Below are 25,289 nucleotides of genomic sequence, written 5' to 3' on the forward strand. Positions count from 1 at the left end.
TCCTTATATCCAACTGAACATTATGCTGTCTCTACTCAACTTGCCAACTAAGAATTTGCTTCCACGTTTCCAACTAAACAGCCCTTAACAGATGAGCCGTTGATGGACTATCAATAGCTAGAGGTCATACCACTTACAATATATTAATAGCTAAAATATTTTTTAAAACTATAATAAAATGAAATCTTTGATAGCCTATTATGGAGAACTTTGGCTGGATCAGAACCCAGACCTGCCAGGTTCCATGATTACACTAACACTACACCACATTTAAACTCATTTCTGCCAACCTCAACTGACTTCGGGTCTTTCCACTTCTAAAAAAAAAAAAAAATACCTCAAAATTTGCAAAGGGTCTATATTTCTATATAGGCCCTCTGTGAATTTGTGTCTATCTCCAAACAGCAGTGTAGTGTTACAATCAGCTAAGTAACAGATCTGTGGTTCATGTTTAAAAACCACAGAGCTCTTAAACATGAGGCTCTTAGGTTGTCACAAACTAATCCAATAAGCAGACAAATGTACTCTGAAAAAAAAAAAAATACAAAAAGCTCACATCCACAGTAACTTTTAATGTATTAGTCATACATATCTTCAGGGATTTATCCTTTAAGATCTAAAGTTCTCTAACAATTCTCAAAAGTAGTTTAACAACTTATATTAATATATGTACATTTCTCACATTCACAGTTTTTTTTAAGCAAAAACTCACACAATTACAATTTTCCAGATATACAATAACTTTCATCAAACCAAAAAGCTTCTATTCACACAATAACCTAACCAATATCTAGCACTGTCTTAAGGGGGCATTGAGCTTCTCTAGGATTGGAAAGCTCTTTTTTGCTGAAGTCAAACGGTTTGCTTGATAAGGATACCCATCCGTAATGTAGGAAATCTGGTCATTCTCCAGAACTGCACTGCTCAACATCATAATTCCCCTTTTAAGAGTGATGCAATTACTTCACAAATTATTTTCTGACAAGGTTCAAGGTCTTCATCTGGTCTTTGCATCAGTGTATTAATTCAGCTTTACCTCAAGATTTGGCTACAACCTTTCTAAACTAATTTAGCTCTATTGTGAGGAGCCCGAATTTCACAAACCAAGGGGCCAAGGAAGACTATAAAGTAACATTTTCTACTCCTGGAGGGAAAGAGTCTCAAAAGGTGAACTGATTCAATGACAAACCCTTCAATAGAACAAAACTAGGAATGACATGGGGGCTAAAAATACTGAAGTAAACAGGCATCATCTTTACAAGTCTTTTAAAAGGATGATAATCCAACACCAGTTTTCCTAGTTTAATTATCAGTGTCTTACCGTCATGAGTTTTAAAATGAACATCAGAAAAGAATCTTACTATCCTGATATTAAAATTAATATGAATTAAGTTAATTAACAATGCCTTTACTTTACATAATAGTAAAATACAGTACATACAAAATAAAATAGATACAAATATATACATGTTTTGCATATTTTACATTTTCCCCCATTGCTGCAGCAACAAAGCTCTGAAGTTAAGGTCAGCACAAAGCCTCATGCAGCTGCATCATGTCCAGAGTCTTGATCTTCGCTACTTCAAAGAACACCCTACAGGATTCATAAAAGTCAGTTAACTTCATGTCAAGATTCTAACACGGTTCTTGAGTCTCCCCTTCAAACCCCATCAGCTCTGACCAAAATGTTTCTCAGTTACAGACATACAGAGAACTAGTAGTATATGCTAAAAAGAGGGTTTCCAAAGAACTAAACAGTAATTAGAAACCTGTTTAGTGATGCCACCTTAGCAAATCTCAAGATCTAATTGAAGAGTAGCTTTTATGACAACATAGAATTTATTAAGGTGTTGCCAAAGTTTCATATTATACTGTTGCCAGTGATCTTTTAGTACAGTACCTCTACATTTCTGCTAAAACCTGTTTAATGCTGCTGTTGGCAACATGTGTGGGCATTGGTTGGTGTCAACACGAAAGACCAACGCATATAAATTACTGGTAATTTGATCTGCACAAGATGGAAAAACAAATATACACATGAATTATTAACTGTTTTTCATGGTTTACCATCTGGTGACTTTTTATTTGAAACCAAAAAGCAAAATTAAGGTTTATCAGATGACTTGGAGCTCCAGAACTTTTACAGCTCTCAAGAAGTAATTTTACACACTTACATGCCAGCTGTCTTTGACAGTCTTGCCATCTTAAATTGGCAAGTTTAGGCTGTAGGAGTGTGGAAAGAGCTGGCCAGCCATGTGACTGAAGCTGATATGCTGGCTTTCTTCAGGAAACAGAAGCACAAGACACCTGGGTCAATAAAGTACAAACTAGTAAACTGGCTAGAAAGGCTGAATTTTCTCCTCTCATTTGTGACCTTTTGTATGTTCCCACAGATTAAACATAGACTTACTTGTGCGAGTATTTGCTTCTGACAGATTTCAGCTTGTCATCTGTTGGGTAGGTGAGTAAGAAGTTTAGTCTCTTAACCAGGGGAACCAGGTCAGCCAGTGTGTAGCCCGTGTGATACTGCAGGATTGGCGTCTGAAATGAGAACCACAGTCAGGTTGCACCCCAGTCTGCAAAATGAGTCATTAAACTGGACTGATGGGAAAAATAACTTGTATCGGACATGAGTGAATGGGAAAAAAAGAGCAAACATGGATCCATTACTTTAGACCGACAACAAAAACCTATTAGAAAAGGGCATTTTTATTCAGGGCAGAGAGTAGATAAAGGATATATGAAAGGAAAAATGAAATGATCAAGGGAGAAATTGAATATAGATATAATTTGACTAAGCAGGGCAGTTTACAATCTAGTGTTTTTCGGCTATAAAGCCATACTAAAGTTCCAGTGGTGGAGTATAGAGAGTAGCATGGAGATGTTTTATTTATCCTAAAGACTGGTGAACACAATCAGTTAGGGTTTCCACTAACCTTTTAAAATGAGCTCAAATAAAGAAACAGGGATCAAAGATTAAAACCTCAGATTTTCAAACCACCAAAACCTCATTTGCTTACAAGTTGACACCTATACACTTTAGGCAAAGAGTGTAGTGCCAAATATTAAGGTCCTACCAATGTTTCCCCCCCTCCCCATGTTCAAGAAAAGATCTCACTCGACTAATTTAATCTGTACAACTCCATTTTAACCAGGCCAAGTTATCCTGCCTTTATTCGAGGCATATACAGGACTAGACCTTTGAGTATCAGGAATAAAACAGCAAAAAAAAAATTCAGCTTCCATTAAAATACCTTTTTCTTTTTGGTTTCTAAAACGGCCAACTCAGTGGCACATATAGTACTTAGAAGTGACTTCAGGAAAATCTCCATTATATTGCACTAAGACTGTTACAGCAGATTAGTTCAAATACTCATGCAACTAGGTACCGGCGTCTCTTCTGCTAGTTTTATGCAAAGTGCTGAAATTATGCAGTCAAGGTTTTGCATTTTAGTGTTTTCCCAGTGCTCCTGGAGGCCTTGTGCTCACCCATCCACCCAGGTCTTTCATGTGCAGGGCCAGAAGCAGGCACGCAGAGGCCAGCTGAGAAGCCCTTTCGGGCACGAACTCCAACTCCTGCAGCGTCAGCTCGCAGATGTATCGCGCCAGCGTCAGGGTCTCCATATCAGCTTGGACACACTGAGGAGAGGCGGGGAGGGGGAAAACAATCTTTAAGCAGGAAATCAGCGTCATTTCATTTCCATTGTCATCAGGCCAAACCCCACACAGCACAGGAGTGCACACAGGAATGCTCACAGTAAATGGAAGTAAACTACACACTCTTTGGCCAGCCATAAACAAAATACTAAGGAAAGTTGAGTCCTGACCATTTCTTGGGAGACAAGAAAGATGTTCTGAAAGTTCAGAAGCCTTCAGGAACCAGTCTACAAGCTGAACATTAAAAAATACCATAAAAGGAACCATAAAGAAATTTTAAAATTCTGGATCCCTTTGGAAAATGTATGCCATAACCTAGGTACTGTACTATTCTCCTGTTACTCATCAGTAAAGTAACCCTACAGCAAAAAATGTTAACATATAGAAAGTAAAATTATAAATATTGGTTATGGAAGAAAACAAGTGTAAATGGTGAGACACCAAAGAATTTGGTATGCTTACAACATTTCTAAAATTACAGGGTTTATTTCTCCTGTGCAGGATAGACTGTAATGAAACTACTACACCTATGTTCTCATCTACACTGCAGTTATAAAAATAAGAGAATTAGTGCTTTACTAAATTAACCTTTTATGGAAACCCAAAGTAAGGGATTTTTTTACCGATAGGGTGAAATTCAGGGAAAGAGATGGATGTGAACTCCTTATTAGCATTTTTTTCCCCAAAAAACTGAAAACTCCATTTTAAACTGAGGGCAAGACCACTTCCTTCTCCGTTGTTGGACACCTAGTATTCGTTAGAGTGATCATAAACATCTGTACACCTCCTACACAGTATTTTACCATAACTAAGAAGATTTTGACCAATTCCATAAAAGTAGTACAGAGCCAGAGCTTGAGCCCTTTAGTACATCTAAAGTACAAAAAATCCCCAAACCCTGCCGGTTCAGACAACACCGTACCTTGGCGTATCTCCTTAAGAAGCGGTATGCCACCGGAATATTGATATCAAACTTGAGCGTCTGCAGAACGTCCATCTCCATAGCAATTAGCTCCTCCCTCTTGTAGGCATCATCACAGATGTACAGGAAGTCATCCACACAAGGCGGACAGCGTTCCTGTGAGAATGTGGAAAGGGCACTGTGGGTTATTCTGCCCCAGGAGATGCCTGAGTGTTGGGCTAAAAAAAAAAGGATCCCGCTGTCTACAGGTGCTCTGTCTTGTAACAGTCTGGTCACACTAAGTAGCAGTGTGGTGTAGTAGGAGCTATGGGTTCAAACTAAAATCCTCTGTGTAATTGTTCTGCCACATGAATTGGTCTCTATATAATCATTTTACATAAGTCATTTGAGAGCATCTCTCACCTGGTGGAGCCAAGAAAATTCAGAAATCGCAGATGTTTGGCTAAACAGAGACTCAGGTTCCTGTATTGGGCTCAAGGGCCGTGTTGCTTGGGCCACACTAAGAAACGTTGTTAGTTTGATGACCACCTATAATGTGAATCAAGGAGCACTTGTTTCAGGTACACTCGTGCTGCAGAGCATATTACTAAAGATTACTAAATTTCACAACAGGACCAGTTAATGTTCAGGCAAAGAGACGGACAACGCTGCCAACATGGTGAAGGTACTCATCACAGTGAGTATAGGTCCAAAAAATGCCGAATGCAGAAGCAAATATGGAGATATCATGCAAGCAAAGCACATCCGTGCTGCAATTGTCTGACTACTGAACTGTTCACAAAGATCTAAGAGTGCTTTTAAGAAACAAGTCAGTATATAACACCACGTGTGATACACAAGTAAAAAAGCCTAGCAAACTGGTCACTGAAAAAAACTATTTTCTTGTTAATTGAGTCTGACAAATCTTAGTTTATAAAAATGGATTTGGGCAGCAAGTTCAATACACCTGGTGCTGCACAGGAGACGACTATTGCCTACCGGTAGGAAGTCGGTCTTCCAATCCGATACAAGAACAACTCAATCTGCAGATCTCATATTCATCTGTAAACTGTATGGCATGCAGTAATGGTCTAGTCCCAGGTTACACGTGAGCAAAAAAATCAGGCACACCAGAAGCAGGTAGAATATGAAAACAGAGAGGCCTCTCCAGCAGCTGCCCTTCAAACCCCTTAAAATAGATGTTGTTTTACCTCAAATTTGGATGCGATCAGCATGGTGGTGGAACCAATGAGCTGCAAAGTCTCTCTTGCAGACACAGTATGAGACAGGTAGTGATCAGCCAGCTTCACTGCCAGGTACAGTGTCTCATGGTTCAGCTCAAAATTCTCCTGAAGACAACAACAGGCAATGAGTATCAGGCGGGATAGTTATTAACACTGCGGGATAGAGTCCAAAACCCTTCCCTTTTGCATCCTCCCATACAGTCTTGCTCCGGCACTCTCCAGCAACAGCTCTAACCCAAACCAGAAGCATCCAGTGGAATGAAAACTCATGCACTCACCTGAACTTCGACCATCCAGTCAACTAAAATGGATCGCATCTCTCTGTTGAGGTCAGGCTGTTTGTCCATGTAATTCTGAAGGATAAACTTCTCCTGCAAAGTAGAAGCTATATAAATTAGTATATCCACTATAGCTAAATCTAGGATGTTTCTCTTTACTTTTCAATACAGTAAATGGTCTGCTACTCCCATCTGCTAGTGTAATGTCCTGCAGAACTCAGGACTCTGGATCCAGCTGTGCCACAACAGAACACAACACAACAGTGTCCGTAGACACTGACACCTCGTTTACTAACAGCAAGTCTGTCACATTAATATAATTGGGTGGCTAAAAAATTAAATAGCAGTTTGAAACTATTTCAATCAATCTCTTAAAAGGCATAGTGTATGGGAGAAAGACACAAAAGGTTCAAGCTTTATATAAAGCTATGCGTGAACATGTTGCAAAAAGAGGCAGTGCTCTGCAAAAGAACAAATGTCACAATCTCTCTTTACACCTGCTTGCTGAATGTGGCCACTGTAAAATGAGACATTTAAAGAATAAAGCAATAAAGCCTCCATTGAAAATGCAGTTGAGTCAACTAACCAAAATAAACTGGTACAGCAAACCTGGCAAGTTAGGTTAAAACATCTTAAGATCACAAAGTATTGAGCTATTGTAAATTGTATTTTTGCACTGGTAATACTTTCAAAAAGTATAGACACTTTCACACAGCCAGAATGGAAAAATAAAACTGATACGCTTACAGCTATAAAGGAAAGCACGTGGAGCTCACTTGGGTTCAAACAGGAGTTTGCTATATAGTGGTGGGAAGAAAAATTAGCATTTGTGCTGCATTTTCAATACCTCTGAAGAAGATCATAAAATGAGGTCCAGAAAGGACTAACTTTTAAGTCACCCATGGGGGGGGGGGGGTGTATGATCACAGTTTACCCCAAGGGCTACTGTCCACAACCTACTGTACCTGAGTTTGCCCATTTAAAAAAAATATTTCCAATTTCACAGCTCTGAGCCAGAGACTCCTTAGCAGGCTGCACAGCTGTGAACATGCAGGAACATTGGCAAGAGCTGTACAACTCCTGTGAGCCCTGCGAGACTGGCCATGTGCTCAAAGGTGAAGAACTCACCAGCACGCAGTTTCACACTTAATTAACAACCGGCGATTCCATATCAGAGGGGTCATAAAACCAGTCACTGGCAATTGGGGAAAAAAAGGCATTGTGATAAAATGACAATTTAATAACTCACCTCGCGGGCCTTGAGGTAGTCAAAGATGTCTTTGGCATACTCTGCCGTCATGAAGCTGTCCTGCAGGTGGTCCTTATCGATGTCAAATTCCTCTGGAATCTGACGGAGACAGTTTGCTTTTATCAAGGAAGGATACAATTTTAGACAACCAAGAATTTCCACACCTGTGTTAACGACTACGAAATTATTTCTTCTGTACTGCAGGCCCCTTTAGCATCTATGTGCCAATGGTGCAAGACCCAGACCGAGAAGCAATTAGTTTACATTTGAGTAGTCACTGGAACGACCATATTAATGCTTGAGGAACTATTGGAAATACATTGCTCACTAATTTTGAAAATGTCTGCACTCTTTTATATTCTTGAAATGGCAAACATATATTGAGAACGGAGTATACATAACTGGGTTATCACAACTACCTTCAGAAACATCTGCATACCTGTGAACACTGTTCTTCAACCTGGGGCTTCACTGCCTCCTTCTCGATAGCTTTCTTCTCCTGTGGTTTCTCTGGCTTCTCTTCAGGGGTGATTGAGACAGATCTGGAGGTCAAGATCACAAGTGAAATACACATTAAAAAAAAAAGTTCTTCCACGTTATACAAGATATAAACAGTTAAAAAAAACGTTACAGGATATTTAGGAAAAACATCACACAAAAACAGAGTAAATGTTTATTTAATCTTGGTACAACTTCTGTACAGCACCTCACAAAATATGGAAAAAAAAGAAAAATATGGAAAACTCAGAACAATTCACCCTGAAACTTTAAGTAAATGGAAGTGTCTCTATTCATTTTGCTTGCGTGGCAACCACAACGTTCCTGCCATCATGTGAAAGAACCTTCAGACTAGGACCTGTGGAAAGTTAAAGTTCATACCAAATGCATTTAAATTTACTGTTCTTTCTACACAGCTGATCACAGGCTTGCTTTAAAGATTCTGTTACCTTTTTAAGAACTGATCATATCACAATTGTCTTTTTTCAGGGTAAAATTTCACTAAACTCTGAATTTTCCATCATAACAGTCCATTGCATTGAATGTGATAGGAAGACAATCCTCTGTGGTGTAACATGAATCAAGAGGCACGACCTTTTAAATACAAACAATATTCCAAGATCTGGCTTTTAAGAGAGATTGCCACTTTTAAAAAGTTGTCTGCTTGTGTCCCCAAGAATGCTGCATTTTACAGTGTGAAGATAAAGGTGGCTCCTTATTAAAAATGTTAATCTGAAAATAGTGTCCAATTATTCAAAATATAAGAAGCAATTGAACTGACAGAAGCAAATTAAAGCATTGTACTGTTGACTTAACTGCTCCATACTGTAAATGTAGCTGCATAAAGCTTGTTTATTGCCATCATTAGCAACAGACATCTTACATTAACTCTGAAACTTGAGGTAAATTATCAACTGAATGAGTGACGGACTATATGTGGGCATATATTTACCGCATTTACTCACAAATATGCCCATGTTCTAACTCTAATGTCCTAAAGTGCAATTGGTCCTCATAGATGATCAAATATATTTCATTAGATTTTTGATAGAATATTACAGCTACAGAAAAGTACCAGCACAATTCAAGATCAACATTCCAAGAAATTATGTATCACATAGCAAAAAAAGCAGCAGTGACTATGAACCCAAAACAGTGAGCTTCATCTAAGCAGTTTTCAAACATGAAATATAAATGCTGCAAGTAAGATCTAGACTACTGACCTGCCTGCTTGCATCTTCATACAAAACTCTTGTAGAAGGTTCCTCAATCCTTTCAAATGAAAACCTATACACCTAGTAGTAAAAAGCTATAAATCTTCTAAATGTATCCTTGCAACTAGGAACAACTATGACCTAAGTTCTTATTAAAGAGAAACACCTTGAAGAAATTCCACTTACTTCTTGAGATTAGCCTCATTTTTGGCAGCAACAGTATTTTTCTCTTTCTTCTTGACAGAGGATTTCACAGGCTCTTTCTTCTTGTTCTGGGTTGGCAGACCTTTGCTGGCCTAACAGAGGGGGAAAAAAATCAGCTAGTTGAAAACTGGCCCCCCATGTTCCTCATTCAATTCAAGGTGCTTTATTAGCATGACTGATGGGTACAATCAGTGTTGCCAAAGCAAATGAAAGTAATGATATTTACATTAAACAAAACAAAAAATAGAAGTAAAATAAAATCTACATTTACAAAGACATATTATAAAATATTGACATATTCTGTAGGCGGCTGGAGCATTATTGGGAGGCATTTCCCTTTCTTTGTGCAAAAAGGGAATTACTAAACGAGATCTGGGAACGCCGGCAGGAAAAGACATTTAAGAACGCATGCCACTTTAAATAAAATACTTACATTTGTAATATCCACAAATGCAGACCTCTTTTTGGGGGCCCCCTGGGGAGATGAAGGCGAACGCTTCACCTGGGTGCCTTCCTCCTTCAGTGAAAGCACAAATAACTGGATTACAACCACAGAAGGGCATTCCGGAACGATTTCCATCAGTCGCAGATTCACAAGACAAGAAGAAGTATAATGACATGGAGAAGATAAATAGCCTCCAGCAAGCTCTTCAGGTACTAGACCAGGGCCTGGTGTCCTCTGGTTTGCATTAGTGTAAGATATCACTTTATTAGCCAATAAAAATTGCATTAGGATCTTGTCTTTTCGCATACCCCAACTTGCTCTCCATGAGACACACAGACAGGGAGAGAAGCTTGGGGTCAGAGCGCAGGGTCAGCCATTGTACAGCGCCCCTGGAGCAGCTGGGGTTAAGGGCCTTGTGCAATTTGATTACATGGGTTGGAAGAAACACCAGCAGATGCCAGGCCCACCAGGAAGGGGTTTTGAGACCCATTATTGCCAATAACTTTTCAATCACAATAATCCCACTCGCACTCAGTTGCTCCAAGACTTAAGAAAGAGCTCAAAACTCAAACATGAGGAGTAGCACAGTAGGACAGTTTCCCCAAGGAAGCCTTAATGCATTCATGGCAATAGTCAACAATGCCACTGTGCATTGCAAGAGATAGCTCTGTGCACCCTCTGAGAGACTAAGAAGTCTTTCCCAGAGATGGTGAGAACCCCTCATGGGGCAAAACAATATAAAACATAAAAATAGAGGAAGTCCCAAACATTAATAAATTAAATTGCTATCATAAAACACATAATTTACATATAAAGCAATGACTTTGATAAACACTTAAACATTGTTAAAGCTTAAGGTGACAGAGGTGTCTCCGATTTTAGATAAAGTTTGTGCTGCTTGGAATAGCAAACACTTCTAACTTCAAAGGAGAGAGGATGTTTGCTGAGGTCTGGGGACCCCTTGAGCAGAAACAATTATAAAGTTTACCTTAGTATACCTAGGGAAGTGCTGGGTTAATGACTGGCAAGGAGCAGTACAGACACACACAATATAAGATCACATGAAAAAAGAGGGAGAGGAGGAAGAAACAAGGAACAGGCAGCAGGGAGAAGAGAGGAGTCTGGAGGAGTTAGGACGTGAAGCTTGCGCCAGGCGAGAGCTCTTACTTCTTGATCATCCAAATCAAACCTGACTGGAGCTAAGTATTTGGACCTTGTTAGACAGCGTGCTTTTCTGTGTTTTTAGGGAACTTGGGTTTTCCTGGGTAAAAGATACCTCAGTTAGAAACGTCTTTCCTGCTTAGGGTGCATTTTTATGGATAGGGATATAGGCTCCCATTATTTTCATGGCATCCGGGGTGTAGAGAGAGAGATTTAACTGCAGATTCCTTTGCATTTAGTTAGAAGGCAGCTTCTCTCTTATGTGGCCTCTGAAGGCATTAAGAGTTTAATGATTAGTAGCAGTCTAGGGTTTTCTGGGTAACCAGAATGTTAGAACGCTGAAACGCATAGAGACACTTGTGTTGTATGTTTTGTGATGTAGTTTGAGTCATTTTAATAAATATCTGTCCAACCACGTGTTCCTGGATTATTACTCCTCTCACTAAAGCTGTGCCAGAGAACAAAGAATTCAGGTGCCTCTAATTATACCAACTGCTTGGGTATATTGCTAGAAATCACTTACAAGCTGGGGGGTTATTTCACCAATTGACTTAACTGCTCATTCAGTTCCTGGTTTTCACCATTTTTGTAACCCACCATTTAATAATTGCTTACACTTATATAGTGCTTTCCTGGACACTCCACTCAAAGTGCCTTACAGGTAATGGGGACTCCCCTCCGCCACCACCAATGTGCAGCATCCACCTGGATGATGCGACGGTAGCCATAGTGCACCAGAACACTCACCACATTTTAGCTATTAGTGGGGAGGAGAGCAGTGTAATGAAGCCAATTCATAGATGGGGATTATTAAGGAGGCCATGACTGGTAAGGGCCAATGGCAAATTTGGCCAGGACGCCAGGGTTACACCCCTACACCATTTGTAACTATCTATTCACTACACTTCAGACACAGTGCTGTAAAAGTATTCATTTTCCCCATAATTTGTAGTTAAGTACTGACTAGGGTTTTCTTTTTTCTTCAAATTTTGTGCAGACTACACATTGTCAAAATGATAAGACTGTGTTATTGATGACATTCGGATTGATTAAGATGTCCAAGAACACCGGCTGTAGCTGGAGGCAATGTCTGTCGGACTGACCATTAAGTGAACAAAGGCGGCAGCAAACGATACTACTGTACCTATGATAAGTAGAAGCCAAAATCGCAAGCACTAGTCCACTTCATTTTACATTTCTTCGACTATACCGTGCTGTAAAGCACATTCCCGCGATAACTGCTCCACGTTCTAGTTTTGCACACTACATACAGAACATTGTTGCTTCGCGTTTTATTCTAAAGCTTTCCTTGGCTGACAGAGTAGCATTTGTGGGTTTTAGTTTTCCAATTATACATCGACTTTCACCCTTGTGGACAAAATCAAAATCGGGATTACATACCTGTTTGTGTAGAGCATTCTCCATCACAGGTCCCTTCCCTCTCAAGTGGGGCAATTTGGAGGTCGCCTGCTTTCTACCTCTCGAAAAGGGCATCTTTAGCTACTTCTGTCACCAGAGATCAAAGCAAAAGCTTTCTGCAGAAAGAAAGGCTTTTCGTGAAAAGTGGCCGCAGTGCTACTGCGCACATGACATTTAAAAGCTGTTCTGCAGATAGAAACTGCCCTAGCCTATCGCAGATAGCATCTAGTTGCTGTAAAAACTGCAAACTGTCCAAAATGTAAACCTTTTGCATGATTGCTTGTCCGGAAAATGGTACGTGCCTTCAAAGATTTTTAGTTTGGAAAAGGACGAGTAAAGAGCATTTGTGCACCCCGTCACGGTAAATAAAACTAAAGGTTTAGCGAAGGAAAGTACCAGAATCTCAGGCTTCTGAGGGGAAAAAAAGAGATGGGATCTTCACCCAAGCTTAAGCGACTGTATTTCCAGAGTTTTGTTACCAACCAATCTAGCATTTCGGCATGTTTACACGAAGCATTGACAACGCTGGACCACCGAGAAAAAGGATCTCTCACACATATGCTATTATCAACTGTTCGTGAGCTTCAGAGCAAAAACCCTGCAAACAGAAAACTAAGCATCATGCCAGATTTTAATAGTAATTCTGTGCATGCAAAAGTCATACAATGCTCTTTCAAACAAAACCTCAACCGAGAAAAACACAAATATAATAAAATCCTTACCTTCCTTTGAAGACCTTTTGGTACCTTACGAGTGCCCTTAATAGCTTCAACAACATAAAACACAAAAAAAAAATAAAAAAGCACTTTTGGTAGAAAAATTGACAGATTTGATTACTGCGCTTGGTTATCAAAAGCTAGCGTTTTGCAAAGTTCCACACGAAAACCCATTGTTTGTCCTGATAGGCTGAGGACTCCACAGCACGCCCAATCAGCGATTCTCTAAGATGCCGTTGTTAAGGGGTGGAGCAATTAGAATTTTCAAACTTCTTAGCAACCAATAGAAAGAAAGGAGTGATGACATGTGTCTGTGTTTTTTAAAGGGTCAAATTATCATCACTTATAATACTGATGTGTAAGAGGGAGTGCATCTTGCATTCTTTGAGACGTCATTGCTTGGCGCCGTAGTAAGACTGTGTTGAGCAAGTCAGATTACTAAAATCAACTCGTTTTAGGGTAACTGAATGAATTCATTTTTATTGGCCATAAAGGAATGTGCCTTGCACATCAAAAGCTCATGATCGTATAACATACAGTACGACAGTAATAGAACAATACGATATAATAATACAAAACAACATTCGACAAACAGGAGTAGTTATCTGGACACTGTTCAGCACTGTGTTTAAAATTATTTGAAAGCTTTGTTAATTACAGCAATTTGATATTTTAAGGTATTTCACTTTTTCTACAGTGTGCCACTGAAGGTCTCACTTTTGTCTACCAGCAACAGGCTGTCCTGAGGCATTATGCAGAGTTCAGATAATACCTAACAGTGGTTCTGCTACTGGTTAAGACCTCACCTAGTATACATTAAAATGAGCAGGGAGTGAACAAACCCACCCCAACCATTGAACTGTTGAAATGTAAAAATAGTAGATTGAAATGCTAAAGGACTTTGGAGGCCAGAGAAGAGTGCTTTCACATCTCAAATGGCCCATAGAAACCAATGTCTAGAAATGGGATTGTATGCACATTAGCAACATGTATTGAATGTAACCAACTTGCATATACTTTATGAGCTGTAATAAAAATATTTTTGCAAAAAAATGCATGAAATAGGCTGTGGAATTAAGAAAAACAGAATAAGTGGAATTCTTCTATAAATAATAATAATAATAATAATTGCTTACACTTACCTGTATATAGCGCTTTTCTGGACACTCCACCCAAAGCGCTTTTCAGGTAATGGGGACTCCCCTCCACCACCACCAATGTGCAGCATCCACCTGGATGATGCAACAGCAGCCATAGTGTGCCAGAACGCTCACCACAGACCAGCTCTCAGTGGGGAGGAGAGCAGAGTAATGAAGCCAATTCATAGATGGAGATTATTAGGAGGGCCAATGGGAAATTTGGCCATGACACCGGGGTTACACCCCTACTCTTTTCAAGAAACACCCTGGGATTTTTAATGACCACAGAGAATCAGGACCTGGGTTTTACGTCTCATCCGAAGGACGGCACCTGTTTACAGTATAGTGTCCCCGTCACTATACTGGGGCATTAGGACCCACATGGACTGCAGGGTGAGCGCCCCCTGCTGGCCCCACTAACACCTCTTCCAGCAGCAACCTTAGTTTTTTCCAGGAGGTCTCCCATCCAGGTACCAACCAGGCTCACACCTGCTGAGCTTCAGTGGAGCTGCCAGTTATGAGTTGCAGGGTGATATGACGTACTCCTTCCATTGTATAAGGTGTTGTAAAATTTGTTTTTTATTCAGACCGAATTAAGAAGAGAAAGTGGAGACACAATATAAACGGAGTATGCTTTTATTTGAAAACACGAGCTAAAAATTTATAAAGGGAATTTCACTTATCAGAGAGACATAACATCTTATTCCAGCATAAAAAGCAGTCCTGTGTACTCGGCAAAGCCTGTAGAGCAGGTTTGATGACCACAGGCAACCCTTTCTGAATGAATTTAGTGGTTTTCTGCGGTTCATGCCAGCTCTCACTTTTTTTTTTACATCAAGTCCATATGCAGAGCTCTACTTTAGAAATGCAGCGAAACTGAAATACCATCCTTGAGTCTTTCAATATCTATGTGAAGTCAACACTATTTCCTATTTCCCATCTGTATTATAATGCTGTTTTGAAACTGTGTGTGAATAGGGCAAACAATGACCCTCTTCGCTCTGTTTCTTTGAAATATGTGTTTGCACCTCTGTTGTTGCTCTTACGTGTGAGTGACCAGGGTTACTGTTACCGTCATGATATCTTCTGGCCTTCTTGTACCAAGGAAACACCATATTTTTGTGACATATTGTTGTGATAAAGCCATGGACAGAAGCTTCGTTCATCCACCAAAACACCAGCAGACAACTCGGCCTAGAGGGCATTCAGCGTTGCAAACTCAACAATAGAAACTGTGCCAAAGAAGTAATAGAAGAATAAGCCTCAGGGACAAGTACTCAGGTTTGTCATGGGATCGGTTTTACAAATAACTCGATAGGTGAGTAAACAGAATGAGTGCCCTTCAGAATCTCGGGTCTGTCTACCAGTACCTTTGTCACTACGGCAGCTTTTTACCATTTCTGCAGCAGCTGAGGTTTTTAAACAGGAAGTCAGTTTAATCGTATAGCTAATGCGGCACCATCTCTCAGTTCCTCATCTTTCTGCTGTCAACACACGTCTGTCTGAAAAGCCATTTTTTCATCTTAATTTTTTTTTTCTAACAGCAAAAGGCAAACCTGAGGTAAGTGGACCACCCAGTTCTACATAAAATGTAATCGGTGGGGAATTATCTTTCCATTTGTTCCTTCATCTTGCTTTTTTAAACTTCTTTGTAAAGTATACAACAAGGAAGACAGAAAGCGTGGGCTGACACAGTTGCTCGGTTGCTGTCAAACCAACTCAGAAAATAAGTAAAACGATACTTAGCTTGTTTTTAGTTATTTTATAGTCTAGTTCCTTTTTTTAATACCTTCAATTTCAGATAACTGATTATGGCGCTGTGAACATGCTTTAAATATCTACTCTGAAGAGTAAGCGCAACTAAAGGATTAGTTTTGTTATTTTAATTTGAGTCACTTTAAGGAGGTGCTGGCAAGAACTGGTTTCTAAAAAACTACAGCTATTATAGCAGTTCGATGAGATGAAGTAACTGCTCACCTTATCTGACCCTTTCACGGCACAACGCACAGTTAGATTTGCTGGTAGGGCAACTTTTAACCTGAACAGGAATTCAACAACAAGTTGAAAAAAGATGTAAATTTGCCTCCCACCTGCAAATGCTTTAGAAACAACTTGTTTTAGCATGCTGCACTATGCTTCGTAAAACACAAAAGTCAAATAGGACTGTTTATGTGATGGAAAAAAAGAAGTTGCGATACCTTACCAAAGTGTTGGTCTATTTTCACTGGGTAAAAACATCTCTCAGAATTACACTGCACTTTCTTTCATAAGGCTCAAAGGAGCAAGTCTTTATCTAACACGGCTATGGGTGTCCAGGGAGATTGGCTGAATTTGAGGCATAGTGAGTTTGTACGTGGCTGTGCAGGCCTAGACAGCCATGCAGAAGCAGACAGTAATGTTTCTAGTGAACATTCGAGTGGGGAACGTTTGTCAGCATGCTTTTGGCTGAAAAGGAAAAAGTAAAGGTTAAGTCCCTGATGAAAAGTAAATAGGAAAAAAAACAATGCTTCTTCTTTCAGCTGTAAATACTTGAAGAAGGCTCAACAGCACTTCAACACTTGAAGAAGGCTCAACAGCCTACATCGAACACTTTTCACTCTGGAATTCACCTTTACTTATTTCTAGTAGCTGCGTGGGGTAGTTTTTCTCCAGTCATCATATGCAGCCACACACTGGCCCACAGTAATTGTGATTTTGTTTTATTACCATCATAGCCTTGATTTCCAAATCCTTACTGCTAATGCTGCCCTGAATCAGTGATTGTTTCCACTTTCAACTCCCCATAATGTATGAACTTCAGTAGTCATGAATTGTCCACATTGTACACAGAAACACCATCTTAGTCATGCCCTAGAAAAATAAGCTTAAGCAGCAGAGGTTTGTACTTGTCCCTGGACCTCTGTGTTTATGACTTTGTGCTGCCTAGACAGAGCTACGTCCGGAAAGTCTTCCTTACAGGAGCGTGGTAAACCCAGCCTCTTGGTAGACAGTAAAAATAAGATTAAGATTACTTTATTGGCCATGTACAATTTCTTGTATTAGGAATTTGTCTTTTTACGCATACCCCAACTTGCTCTCCACGAGACACACAGACAGGGAGAGAAGCTTGGGGTCAGAGTGCAGGGTCAGCCATTTATACAACACCCCTGGAGCAGTTAGGGTTAAGGGCCTTGCTCAGGGGCCCAACGGGGTACGATTCCTCTGCCGGCAGGGGGATACGAACTTGATAAAGCTGTATGAGTCCTTTAACATGTATAATGTGCTGGTAATGCAATCAAGCCTTCAAGATTAAAGCTTATATTTATATACTGTATATTATATTTAATTCACTGTTACAATTTTTTCCTTTTTCATGTTTTTGCCTGTTTTGTATCCTTGGTTTACTGCTGTGATCTCCATCTGGCTCCCACCACCATATGCTACTGACAGATCAACCTTCTCCACTGTTTTTATCCTCGATTTTTGTGTCAGTTCATGTTTCTACTGAAGGGCACAGGCTCTTGGGCTAGCCTTTCACAAACCACAATGGTTGCATAGCTATGACACCCAAGATAACATATTAAGGAGGCCCTTTTATAAACTGTGGTTTCAAATAAGATTCAAGTTCTCATTCTGCTGATAAACCTGGGGCCATTTTTATATCTTCCCCGACAATACCCATAAAATGCATTTGACCATTAAATTGTTTTGTCGCTACGGGCAAATTCTTAGTCTGAAAAAACCTTGATATAACAAGCTTTCTGCTGTGTCCTTTTTCCTTACATAGTGTAGTCGAGGTTTTATTGATGAGGCAGCTGGTTGAAACATAATCTAAAAGAAAACATTTTGTTTTGTGATTTTTTTGATTGAAGGAAATCTCTGCATTGCTACTGTCCCATTTTTGTACATATATACTGCATTGCATATTGTTTTGAACTTCCTATGTTGTTTTAAGCGGTTTATCTCATACTGTGAATACCCCTTTATTGCACTATGCATAGTACTGTGCCTAGACTCGCCTTGTTTAGCTTAACATGTTGTGCAACCTAAGTTAATCTCCTTGTATTTTGATACTTCTTTCACGTGGCAACTGCCTGGGATAAAGCAGACAATCTAATGAATAATAACATTTAAAAAGAAGGATTTTATTTGAACAAAAAAACAAAGTGCCACTGTCCCCACAGTCAATCTGGATACCAGGTTGTGGGATTTCGGGATCTTGACTGCATGTCACCTCTGAGGCAGGGAGTTAATGACTTTGTTGATCTTCAGTTAAAAATCAAACATGCCTGTAAACATAAAAAACGAGACAATCAGAATCACGGGCTTGAACCAAGCAACCATTCGAAAGCCTTTGTTCTTAAATTGAACTTTTTAGGAATGTAAGGACCTATCAGAATAATGCACATCTTCCTCTAATAATGTAGTCCGTGTGATTTAAAGAAATCTTTGTAGCCTTTGTGGGATGTGGAGTTTTTACTGCACTAGACGGAAATCCTAGTGAAAACTCATCATGTTATTTCCTTCACATTTTGTTGTCCAAGGACACATTAGTAATCAAAAGTATCTAGACGTATTACTCACTCTAATAATCTCTTCCTTCCTGTAGCACGGTGACTTCCTGCTGAGCTATTGCAGGCTGCATTTGAAAATTTGCCTCTGAAATATTGCTTTCACATTTTGTACTGTACGTACCTTTATCAGTTTAGGCAGTTATAGTGGGGGCCACTTTACCGTGCCTGTTCCTGAAGCAGCATGCTGAAAACCACATTGCTTCCTGTGTGGCTCATGGCCCTGTTTCTAGAAACAATCAAAAAAAGCTGCTGTGAATTAGATTAGACAGAATTTATTTGAAACCGTCTGCAGGTGGAAGGGTTACAAAGCTTGATGGCTTTCAAATATTTACCTCTGTACTAGAGACAAAGCTCCCATCTCATTAAATTAACACCCTTTGAGCTGATCCCCAGTTAAAAGTCATTCAGCACTGTCTTAATGTTTTGGCTACCATATCTGTGAAGTATAGAGTTCCCAGCAGGACTTGATACTGATATCCACAGAAACATAATTATTCAGGTGGGTAGCTGCGTCAGCCTGCGTAGGCTGCAAGAGAACACCTGAAGAAGGCTCCACGGACGAAACGTTGTGTTTTCTTTCTTCTCTTTTCAGCATGGAATAAACCTATTACTTGTTAAACATAATTATGTTTACATTCAGTTGTGAGAGTGGCTCTGAAAACTTGCAAATGAGAATAAACATACTCATATACTTAGGTCATTTGCTGCTATGCACTACAATGATGGTGATCTTTGGAGGTATTCCTTTACTGTGCAGGTTTGAAGTTTTTTTTTCACATTCAGGAAATGTCTCTTGAAGAGGAGTGGCTCAGCAGTAGACTGAGGCTCTGTGAAATCAGCCCTGACTCGGAACACACTACAGATGCAAAGCAGGTATGCCCGTCTGCTGTTAAATTCAGTATCTTGTGGCTGTTCCAGAAAGTACCACAAGGGGGATCAGGTGTTTTTTCCTTCCAAGGAAAAAAATTGGTGTCCATTCACCAAAGGCAATAACACTGTAATCTGTAAAATACTCAGTCTAAAATTCATGACAGTCAGCATCACAGACTTGAACAACTGGGAAATACTGACATGACAACACTGTACTTTCCTTTTTAGTTAAACAAATGTTTATTATTTATTAATATATCAACATAAATATATTAATATAGTTATTAATATATATTTATTAAAATATATACTTATTATTATTGTTATTATATGTCTTATTACCAGGCAGGCCCCTAATTTTGTGTTACATCACTATGTTTGCAGACACCAGGAATCATTCATTTTAATGCAGACTCATGCTCCACACCAGCCTATACCAAGTCATCTGTGCTCGGTGCACTCTGGGAATACACACATGTTCTGTGTGAGGCCCGGGGCAGCAGCTCTGATGACCAGGAAATGGAAACTGACACACGGTCTGTGCAGTCTATGTCACGAGTGCCTGGAAACATAATTCCCACCTACGCAGACTCCTTGGCCAGAGAAATACTTACATCCATGCAAAGCCAGTGGGAATCCGCTGAAACAGGAGATTTGCCATTAATTAGAAATAGTGAGATTTCGCAGTCTGGCTGCTGTCCAGGATCAATCAGAAACGCAGGAACATGGCCAAGACACACAGGTAACACAGGGTGGCAAAGCCCTTCCACAGGACTAAATTCCTCTAGAGATATTGACATGGATGAACTGGCTCAGAAGATCACGTCCAACGTCATCCAAGCAGCTCTGGAGAAGATTGGTAGAGGTAAGTCAGAGTATCTGGCTTCTTCACAATGCAGCATTAGGTCATCTCCAGAGGGTAGAGAGCAGTACAACGTCCAGTCGGTGGCTGAGGAATTTGCAACAAAAATGTCAGCTGAATTGAAAGCAGAATGCATGCAGGAGGTTGTGTCGCTTCTTTCAAAATCTCTTCGTGAAACCAGTGATCACACAATGAATGAGTACACAGAACCATCCAGAAATACTGATACCGGCTATGAAAGCTCTTGCACTGTCAGAGATTGCAGCAGCAGGCAACATTTGTCCCATACAGTTTCTGACTCTTTGGAAGAGCCTGCAAATGAACCCTATTCAAGGCCTTGCCAGTGGCTCTCAAGTTATCGCCGCCCGACCTCCTTCGGCAGTTCAGTGTCCACATATTCCAGTTATGTTTTGGCCCAAACGAGCCTCCACACCAGGAGCTCCATAGACTATCCTGATGCTCCTCCCCCAACACCGCTGGTCCCCAAGAAAGCCAAGAACCGCAGCAGTTTCTCCAGGAAACTGAAAGGTGGACTGGCTAAGGAGTTTCTCCCATCACCCCCTCCTCCCACACCCAAGGACCAAGCCTGTTCACCTCAGGAGGACCCAGACATGGCTGACAAGAAGGCAGAGTTTGTAGACAGACTCATCCGCTCTCTGTCTCTAGAGTGTTCCCAAAGGGAGCAGGAAAAGGAGGAGGATACTGCTGGTCTGGCACTGCCAGGAGATCAATCCCCAGCCACTGAGAGGATTCTGGAGGACAAACGTGCCTTGTTAAATTATGCAGCTCAGTTGTCTTTAAAGATAATCAACTGGGGTTACAACAGCTTGGCTGACCTTAAACAGCTTTCCAGTGAGAGTCTTCCAAAGTCACACCCTACAAAGGAAACAAGTGAGGCCAGAGAAGGAGAGGATCCCTCATGTCACGTAAAAAGCAAGAGCACTGGCAAAGACATAGCAACTAAGCAGAACAGGAGTCATTGGGACATTCTGCAAATCCATGCGAACCAATGGGCAGGGGACGTAATTAAAGAATCATTGAATATTATCTCCAGACACGCAGAAGAGGCCAAAAGCGGAACCCATCCAGATAATCACTCTATCCTGAGCCAGGAATCACGAGTTGTTAGTTTTAGTGTTGAAGGAGCATCTGGCTGTTCACCTTTAACATACAACTATGTTCCTTTGTCTGAAACAGGTTCTGATGCTACCATTATTGACACTAGTCATAATTTTTGTGCACCTCAGAAAGCCAACTTGAACAGCCTTACTAGGCAAATGATCTCTGATGTTCCTCTTCAAACTGTACAACAGCTACAGGAACCCACTTCAGACAGCTTCAAGGATCCAGTCCATGTAATAGCTGAACAGCTGAGCAAAAGAATTGTGAAGGATTCTCTTCTTTCTGTGGCAGAAAGCAAAACAGCAAAAGCTTGTGGATCCCCAGTGAAAAGATCTGGTGTCCACATGCCGGAATTGAAACCAAGGGTCCAACAGCCGGTGGTAACAAATGGTAATTCTCCTGAAAATCTGGATACAGTGGCGGTGAAAAATTCAGTGCAAGAATCTGTGAAGACCCATGTTTCAAAGCAGGACAACAGTCTTGACAGTAAACTCCAATCAGATACAAAACTCCCCCTGAAAATGGCAAACACCCAGATGCCAGCTTACAGTGCAGTCTCGCACCTGGATAGTCAAAATGACATAAGCACACAGCAACTGGTGGGCGTGCTCCACTGGATCACAGCCTCCCAGATGCAAACATCTGTACTGGAGATTGCAACTACAGCTGAGCTACTTTGCAGCCAGGTAAGTGGTTCCCACTCTTTACTATTACAATTGGTCAAGAAAAACCTGTATAGCGTCTACAGATCAGTAAGCTTCTCTGATATTTTAAAATCATACTGCACTGAAAACAATAAAGAACTAAATTACATTCAGAAAATGATTGAAAACAACTGTAGGAAATGGGGTGTCTGTGTTGTATATGTAAACACTGGAAAAGCATACGACATTCAGAAAAAAAAGTATTTTATTGGCAAAATATATTATATCCCAGAACACACCATATGATATCAAGGCATATAAAGAAAAGAGGTGTATAGATTTGCAAATGTATTTAAAAATATCAGGTAAATATGGAATATTTTTAAAATTTCCCTTTAACTACTAATAAAACTAAGAAAAATTACAGATGTGGATGCTACAGTATATAGGGTACACCTAATGGACCTCATGGTGATTTTTCTAGGTTGTGTTAATCTCAGTCTTATGGATTTAACACATACAGTATATCTGACCGTTTTCAGCAATAATAACAAGATTATGTTTTTATCTATCTATAAATGCCTGTGCTCGTGTCTCATAGTTCTTAACTGCAGGATTCTTAGGCTGTTGAGGTTATTAAAAGGGATTTAAACCTCAGTGAATTTTAGATAAAAAGTTATAACTGATAAAATTCATTAATTTTTGTAAAGGGTTTTGTTGTAAATACTGTATACAGACACTGGCTGAAGTATGACAGACTTTCTGTATGTCATGCACTGAAGTCAAGTATCAACATTGCTGACAGCGCTGACTGCATCAATAAGAAGTATGGATTTGTTTAATTTTAATAATTATTTTAATTAATTTAATTTATTAGTAGTAGTAGAAGTCAGTGATTGGACAATAACAACATTTCCTGAAATTATGTTTTCTCTGCGTACATCATGTTTTAGAAAGGTTTAAACTAGATATTTCTCAAAAAGTATGGAAAGTGATGTAGGTTCTTCACACCTGACCTCTTTCATAATGTAATGGTCGGAGGATTCGCACAGAATGAAACACACCCTTTTTGATGCACAGGCAACACGTTTATGAACCTCTGACTTTCAGACGTAACAGACAGAGGTTTAAAACTCGTGGGGGGGGGGCAACAGAGACATAAGGGGAAAGCAATGCACACCAGGCACTATTTACAATGCTTACTCAGTAACGTGCTTCAACTATTTATCGTGTGAGGTCAATCCCAGGTCATCGCACTGACCACAAGTCCAGTCCCTCTGCAGCTGTTCCCAGACTGCCTAGCGGGCGCCTAACTAATAAGGAGGTGCAGCCGCTTAAACGTCCAGCGAGGGCGCTACAATAATAAATTCAATAAAAGGCAGTTTATCTGTAGATTTTATTTAGAGGTTGGGGGAGAGATAAATGTAAAAGAAGCTAGATTTGTGTTCTGTTTATTCTAGTTTTAAAGAAATAGTAAAAATGAGTAACCTAGTTAAGTTTGGACCAGCCCTGAAATACCCAAATAGTATAACACTGTTAATACCTTAGGGAGCTGCAGTCTGAACTGTAATACCTGTTTTGGGCCAGGTTGGGGATCTGTGATGAGTGACCACTGTGCTGTTGTTCTGTGACTCAGTTCTGCAGTTTGGGGTCCTGTGCAGTGACCAATGGATGGACTGTGGGAGACCTCTTGACCTCACTGCTCCAATACTGTGAGGCAAGGCAACATACCGAAGCCAGGGGGCGCTCTCTTCCCATCTCTCTGCTTGAGTGGCTTCAGACACAACTCCAGGCTCTGCGGTGACTCACAGCTCTCACTGAAGATCAACAGCACAGACAATAACATTAAGAGGGTGAATGGAATTACTCTAAAACAGGAAAAGGATCTGCCAATGGTATGTTTGTTTTAGAGCAGTGATGCACAACTTGGGATCAGCAGGGTTTATAGCAGTTTAAAATTGTGGAACGTATTACATTCATCTATTTAAATTCAAATAAGAGCTATAAGTATGTCAGTTGAAATAAAATGCACAATACTGTATAGCCCACTAGAAGTAGTGTTCCCTGTGATAAAGCCATGTACAGTAGAAATCTATTCTCATGAATTTTAAATGTACACAGTACTGTGACACTCTAGAGTAAAGAGAATCCTAGAAGTACCTAAACTAAGTACTAAGAAATGCATTCGAAATTGTTTAGAAACTTTTTTACTGTGTTGTATAAATAAAATACAGTATACATTATCAACACTCTGACTCTTCCGTTCTGAAGGGGGAATACAGTATATGCTAACATGACACACTGCTGCATCAGTAACTTTTCCTGCATGGCATTCTTATCCTACTGTACTGTACTCATATTGGAAAAATGCACGTGTCTGAAACTGAAAAGTGTCTATGCATTTTTTCACAACAAACGTTCTGAAATGTAATCACAATGTCCATTACCAATAGGTACCCATTCTTTGAGAAAACATATCTGTGGAAACACACATGTTGTATAATATTAAAATAACATATATAAAAGCAGAAATATTACTTTAAAAGTAGGGTTGGAGAGCAGTAGCTTCATTACATATTCCAAGCCTTTCCTGTGACTGTGATTCAGTGTGAACAGAGAACCTCCATTGCTTCTCAGTCTGAGACCAGCTTTGCTATACTATGACAAAATAGCAACAGACAACAATGTGATTTTTGAGATCACAGAATTATGGGATTCATTCTATATTCATGAAGTTGTTTTTTATATTTAGAAAACCATAGCATGGATAGCAAAGCATCCCTGAAAGAATGGTTAGTGTGAAAGACAGTTTCTAAAGTATTTCAACAATCTTTAAGTACTAAACAATTTATGCATTAAAGAGATTCGCAGGTGTGCGGCCTGTCCTGTTTTCTGGTGTTCTTTATTATTGTATGTTTACATCTCCAAAGCACCTTTTTAAAAGATTCTCAGTTCGAGGGGTTTTCACATTCTTCAAAACAAGTGACCTGTTTTCTTTTCTTTCATGCTGGAATTCATGAGCACTCTGTTACATAAGAAAAAGCCACACAGAACATAACTGTGGGTATCAAATGAATTGAGAGTTTAATCTCCCTCTCAAGAAAAAATAAAGA

The 25,289-nt window shown here is 39.9% G+C and overlaps 1 protein-coding gene and 1 long non-coding RNA gene across 2 annotated transcripts; one reads left to right on the top strand and one right to left on the bottom strand.

Annotated features, from left to right (window-relative positions):
- Positions 1 to 552: 552 nt before the first annotated feature.
- ccnb3 (cyclin B3) lies at positions 553 to 13,168 on the bottom strand. The gene is made up of 12 exons (XM_088649109.1): positions 12,993 to 13,168; positions 12,253 to 12,386; positions 9,679 to 9,762; positions 9,228 to 9,337; positions 7,769 to 7,871; positions 7,330 to 7,428; positions 6,081 to 6,173; positions 5,770 to 5,907; positions 4,580 to 4,735; positions 3,490 to 3,639; positions 2,411 to 2,541; positions 553 to 1,594 (listed from the first exon to the last, which is right to left on the bottom strand). The coding sequence occupies exons 2-12, from the start codon at positions 12,343 to 12,345 to the stop codon at positions 1,528 to 1,530; spliced, it is 1,224 nt and encodes a 407-aa protein (XP_088505235.1). The 5' UTR covers positions 12,346 to 12,386; positions 12,993 to 13,168; the 3' UTR covers positions 553 to 1,527.
- A 2,322-nt stretch (positions 13,169 to 15,490) lies between these two features.
- Positions 15,491 to 24,419, top strand: LOC148653759 (uncharacterized). The gene is made up of 4 exons (XR_015941746.1): positions 15,491 to 15,686; positions 19,462 to 19,551; positions 19,933 to 22,218; positions 23,813 to 24,419. It is a non-coding gene; the product is annotated as an uncharacterized LOC148653759 (long non-coding RNA).
- The last annotated feature ends 870 nt before the right edge of the window (positions 24,420 to 25,289 follow it).

Source organism: Lepisosteus platostomus, chromosome 10 (genome assembly GCF_059453375.1).
Source record: "Lepisosteus platostomus isolate fLepPlt1 chromosome 10, fLepPlt1.hap1, whole genome shotgun sequence".
NCBI lineage: Eukaryota > Metazoa > Chordata > Actinopteri > Semionotiformes > Lepisosteidae > Lepisosteus > Lepisosteus platostomus.

Coding starts and splice junctions, on each gene's coding strand:
- ccnb3 (XM_088649109.1), bottom strand. CDS start 12,345: ATGCCCTTTTCGAGAGGTAGAAAGCAGGCGACCTCCAAATTGCCCCAC. Junction 5,908..6,080: donor ACTGGATGGTCGAAGTTCAG/GTGAGTGCATGA, acceptor TGTTGTCTTCAG/GAGAATTTTGAGCTGAACCA. Junction 2,542..3,489: donor TGAAAGACCTGGGTGGATGG/GTGAGCACAAGG, acceptor TTCTCATTTCAG/ACGCCAATCCTGCAGTATCA.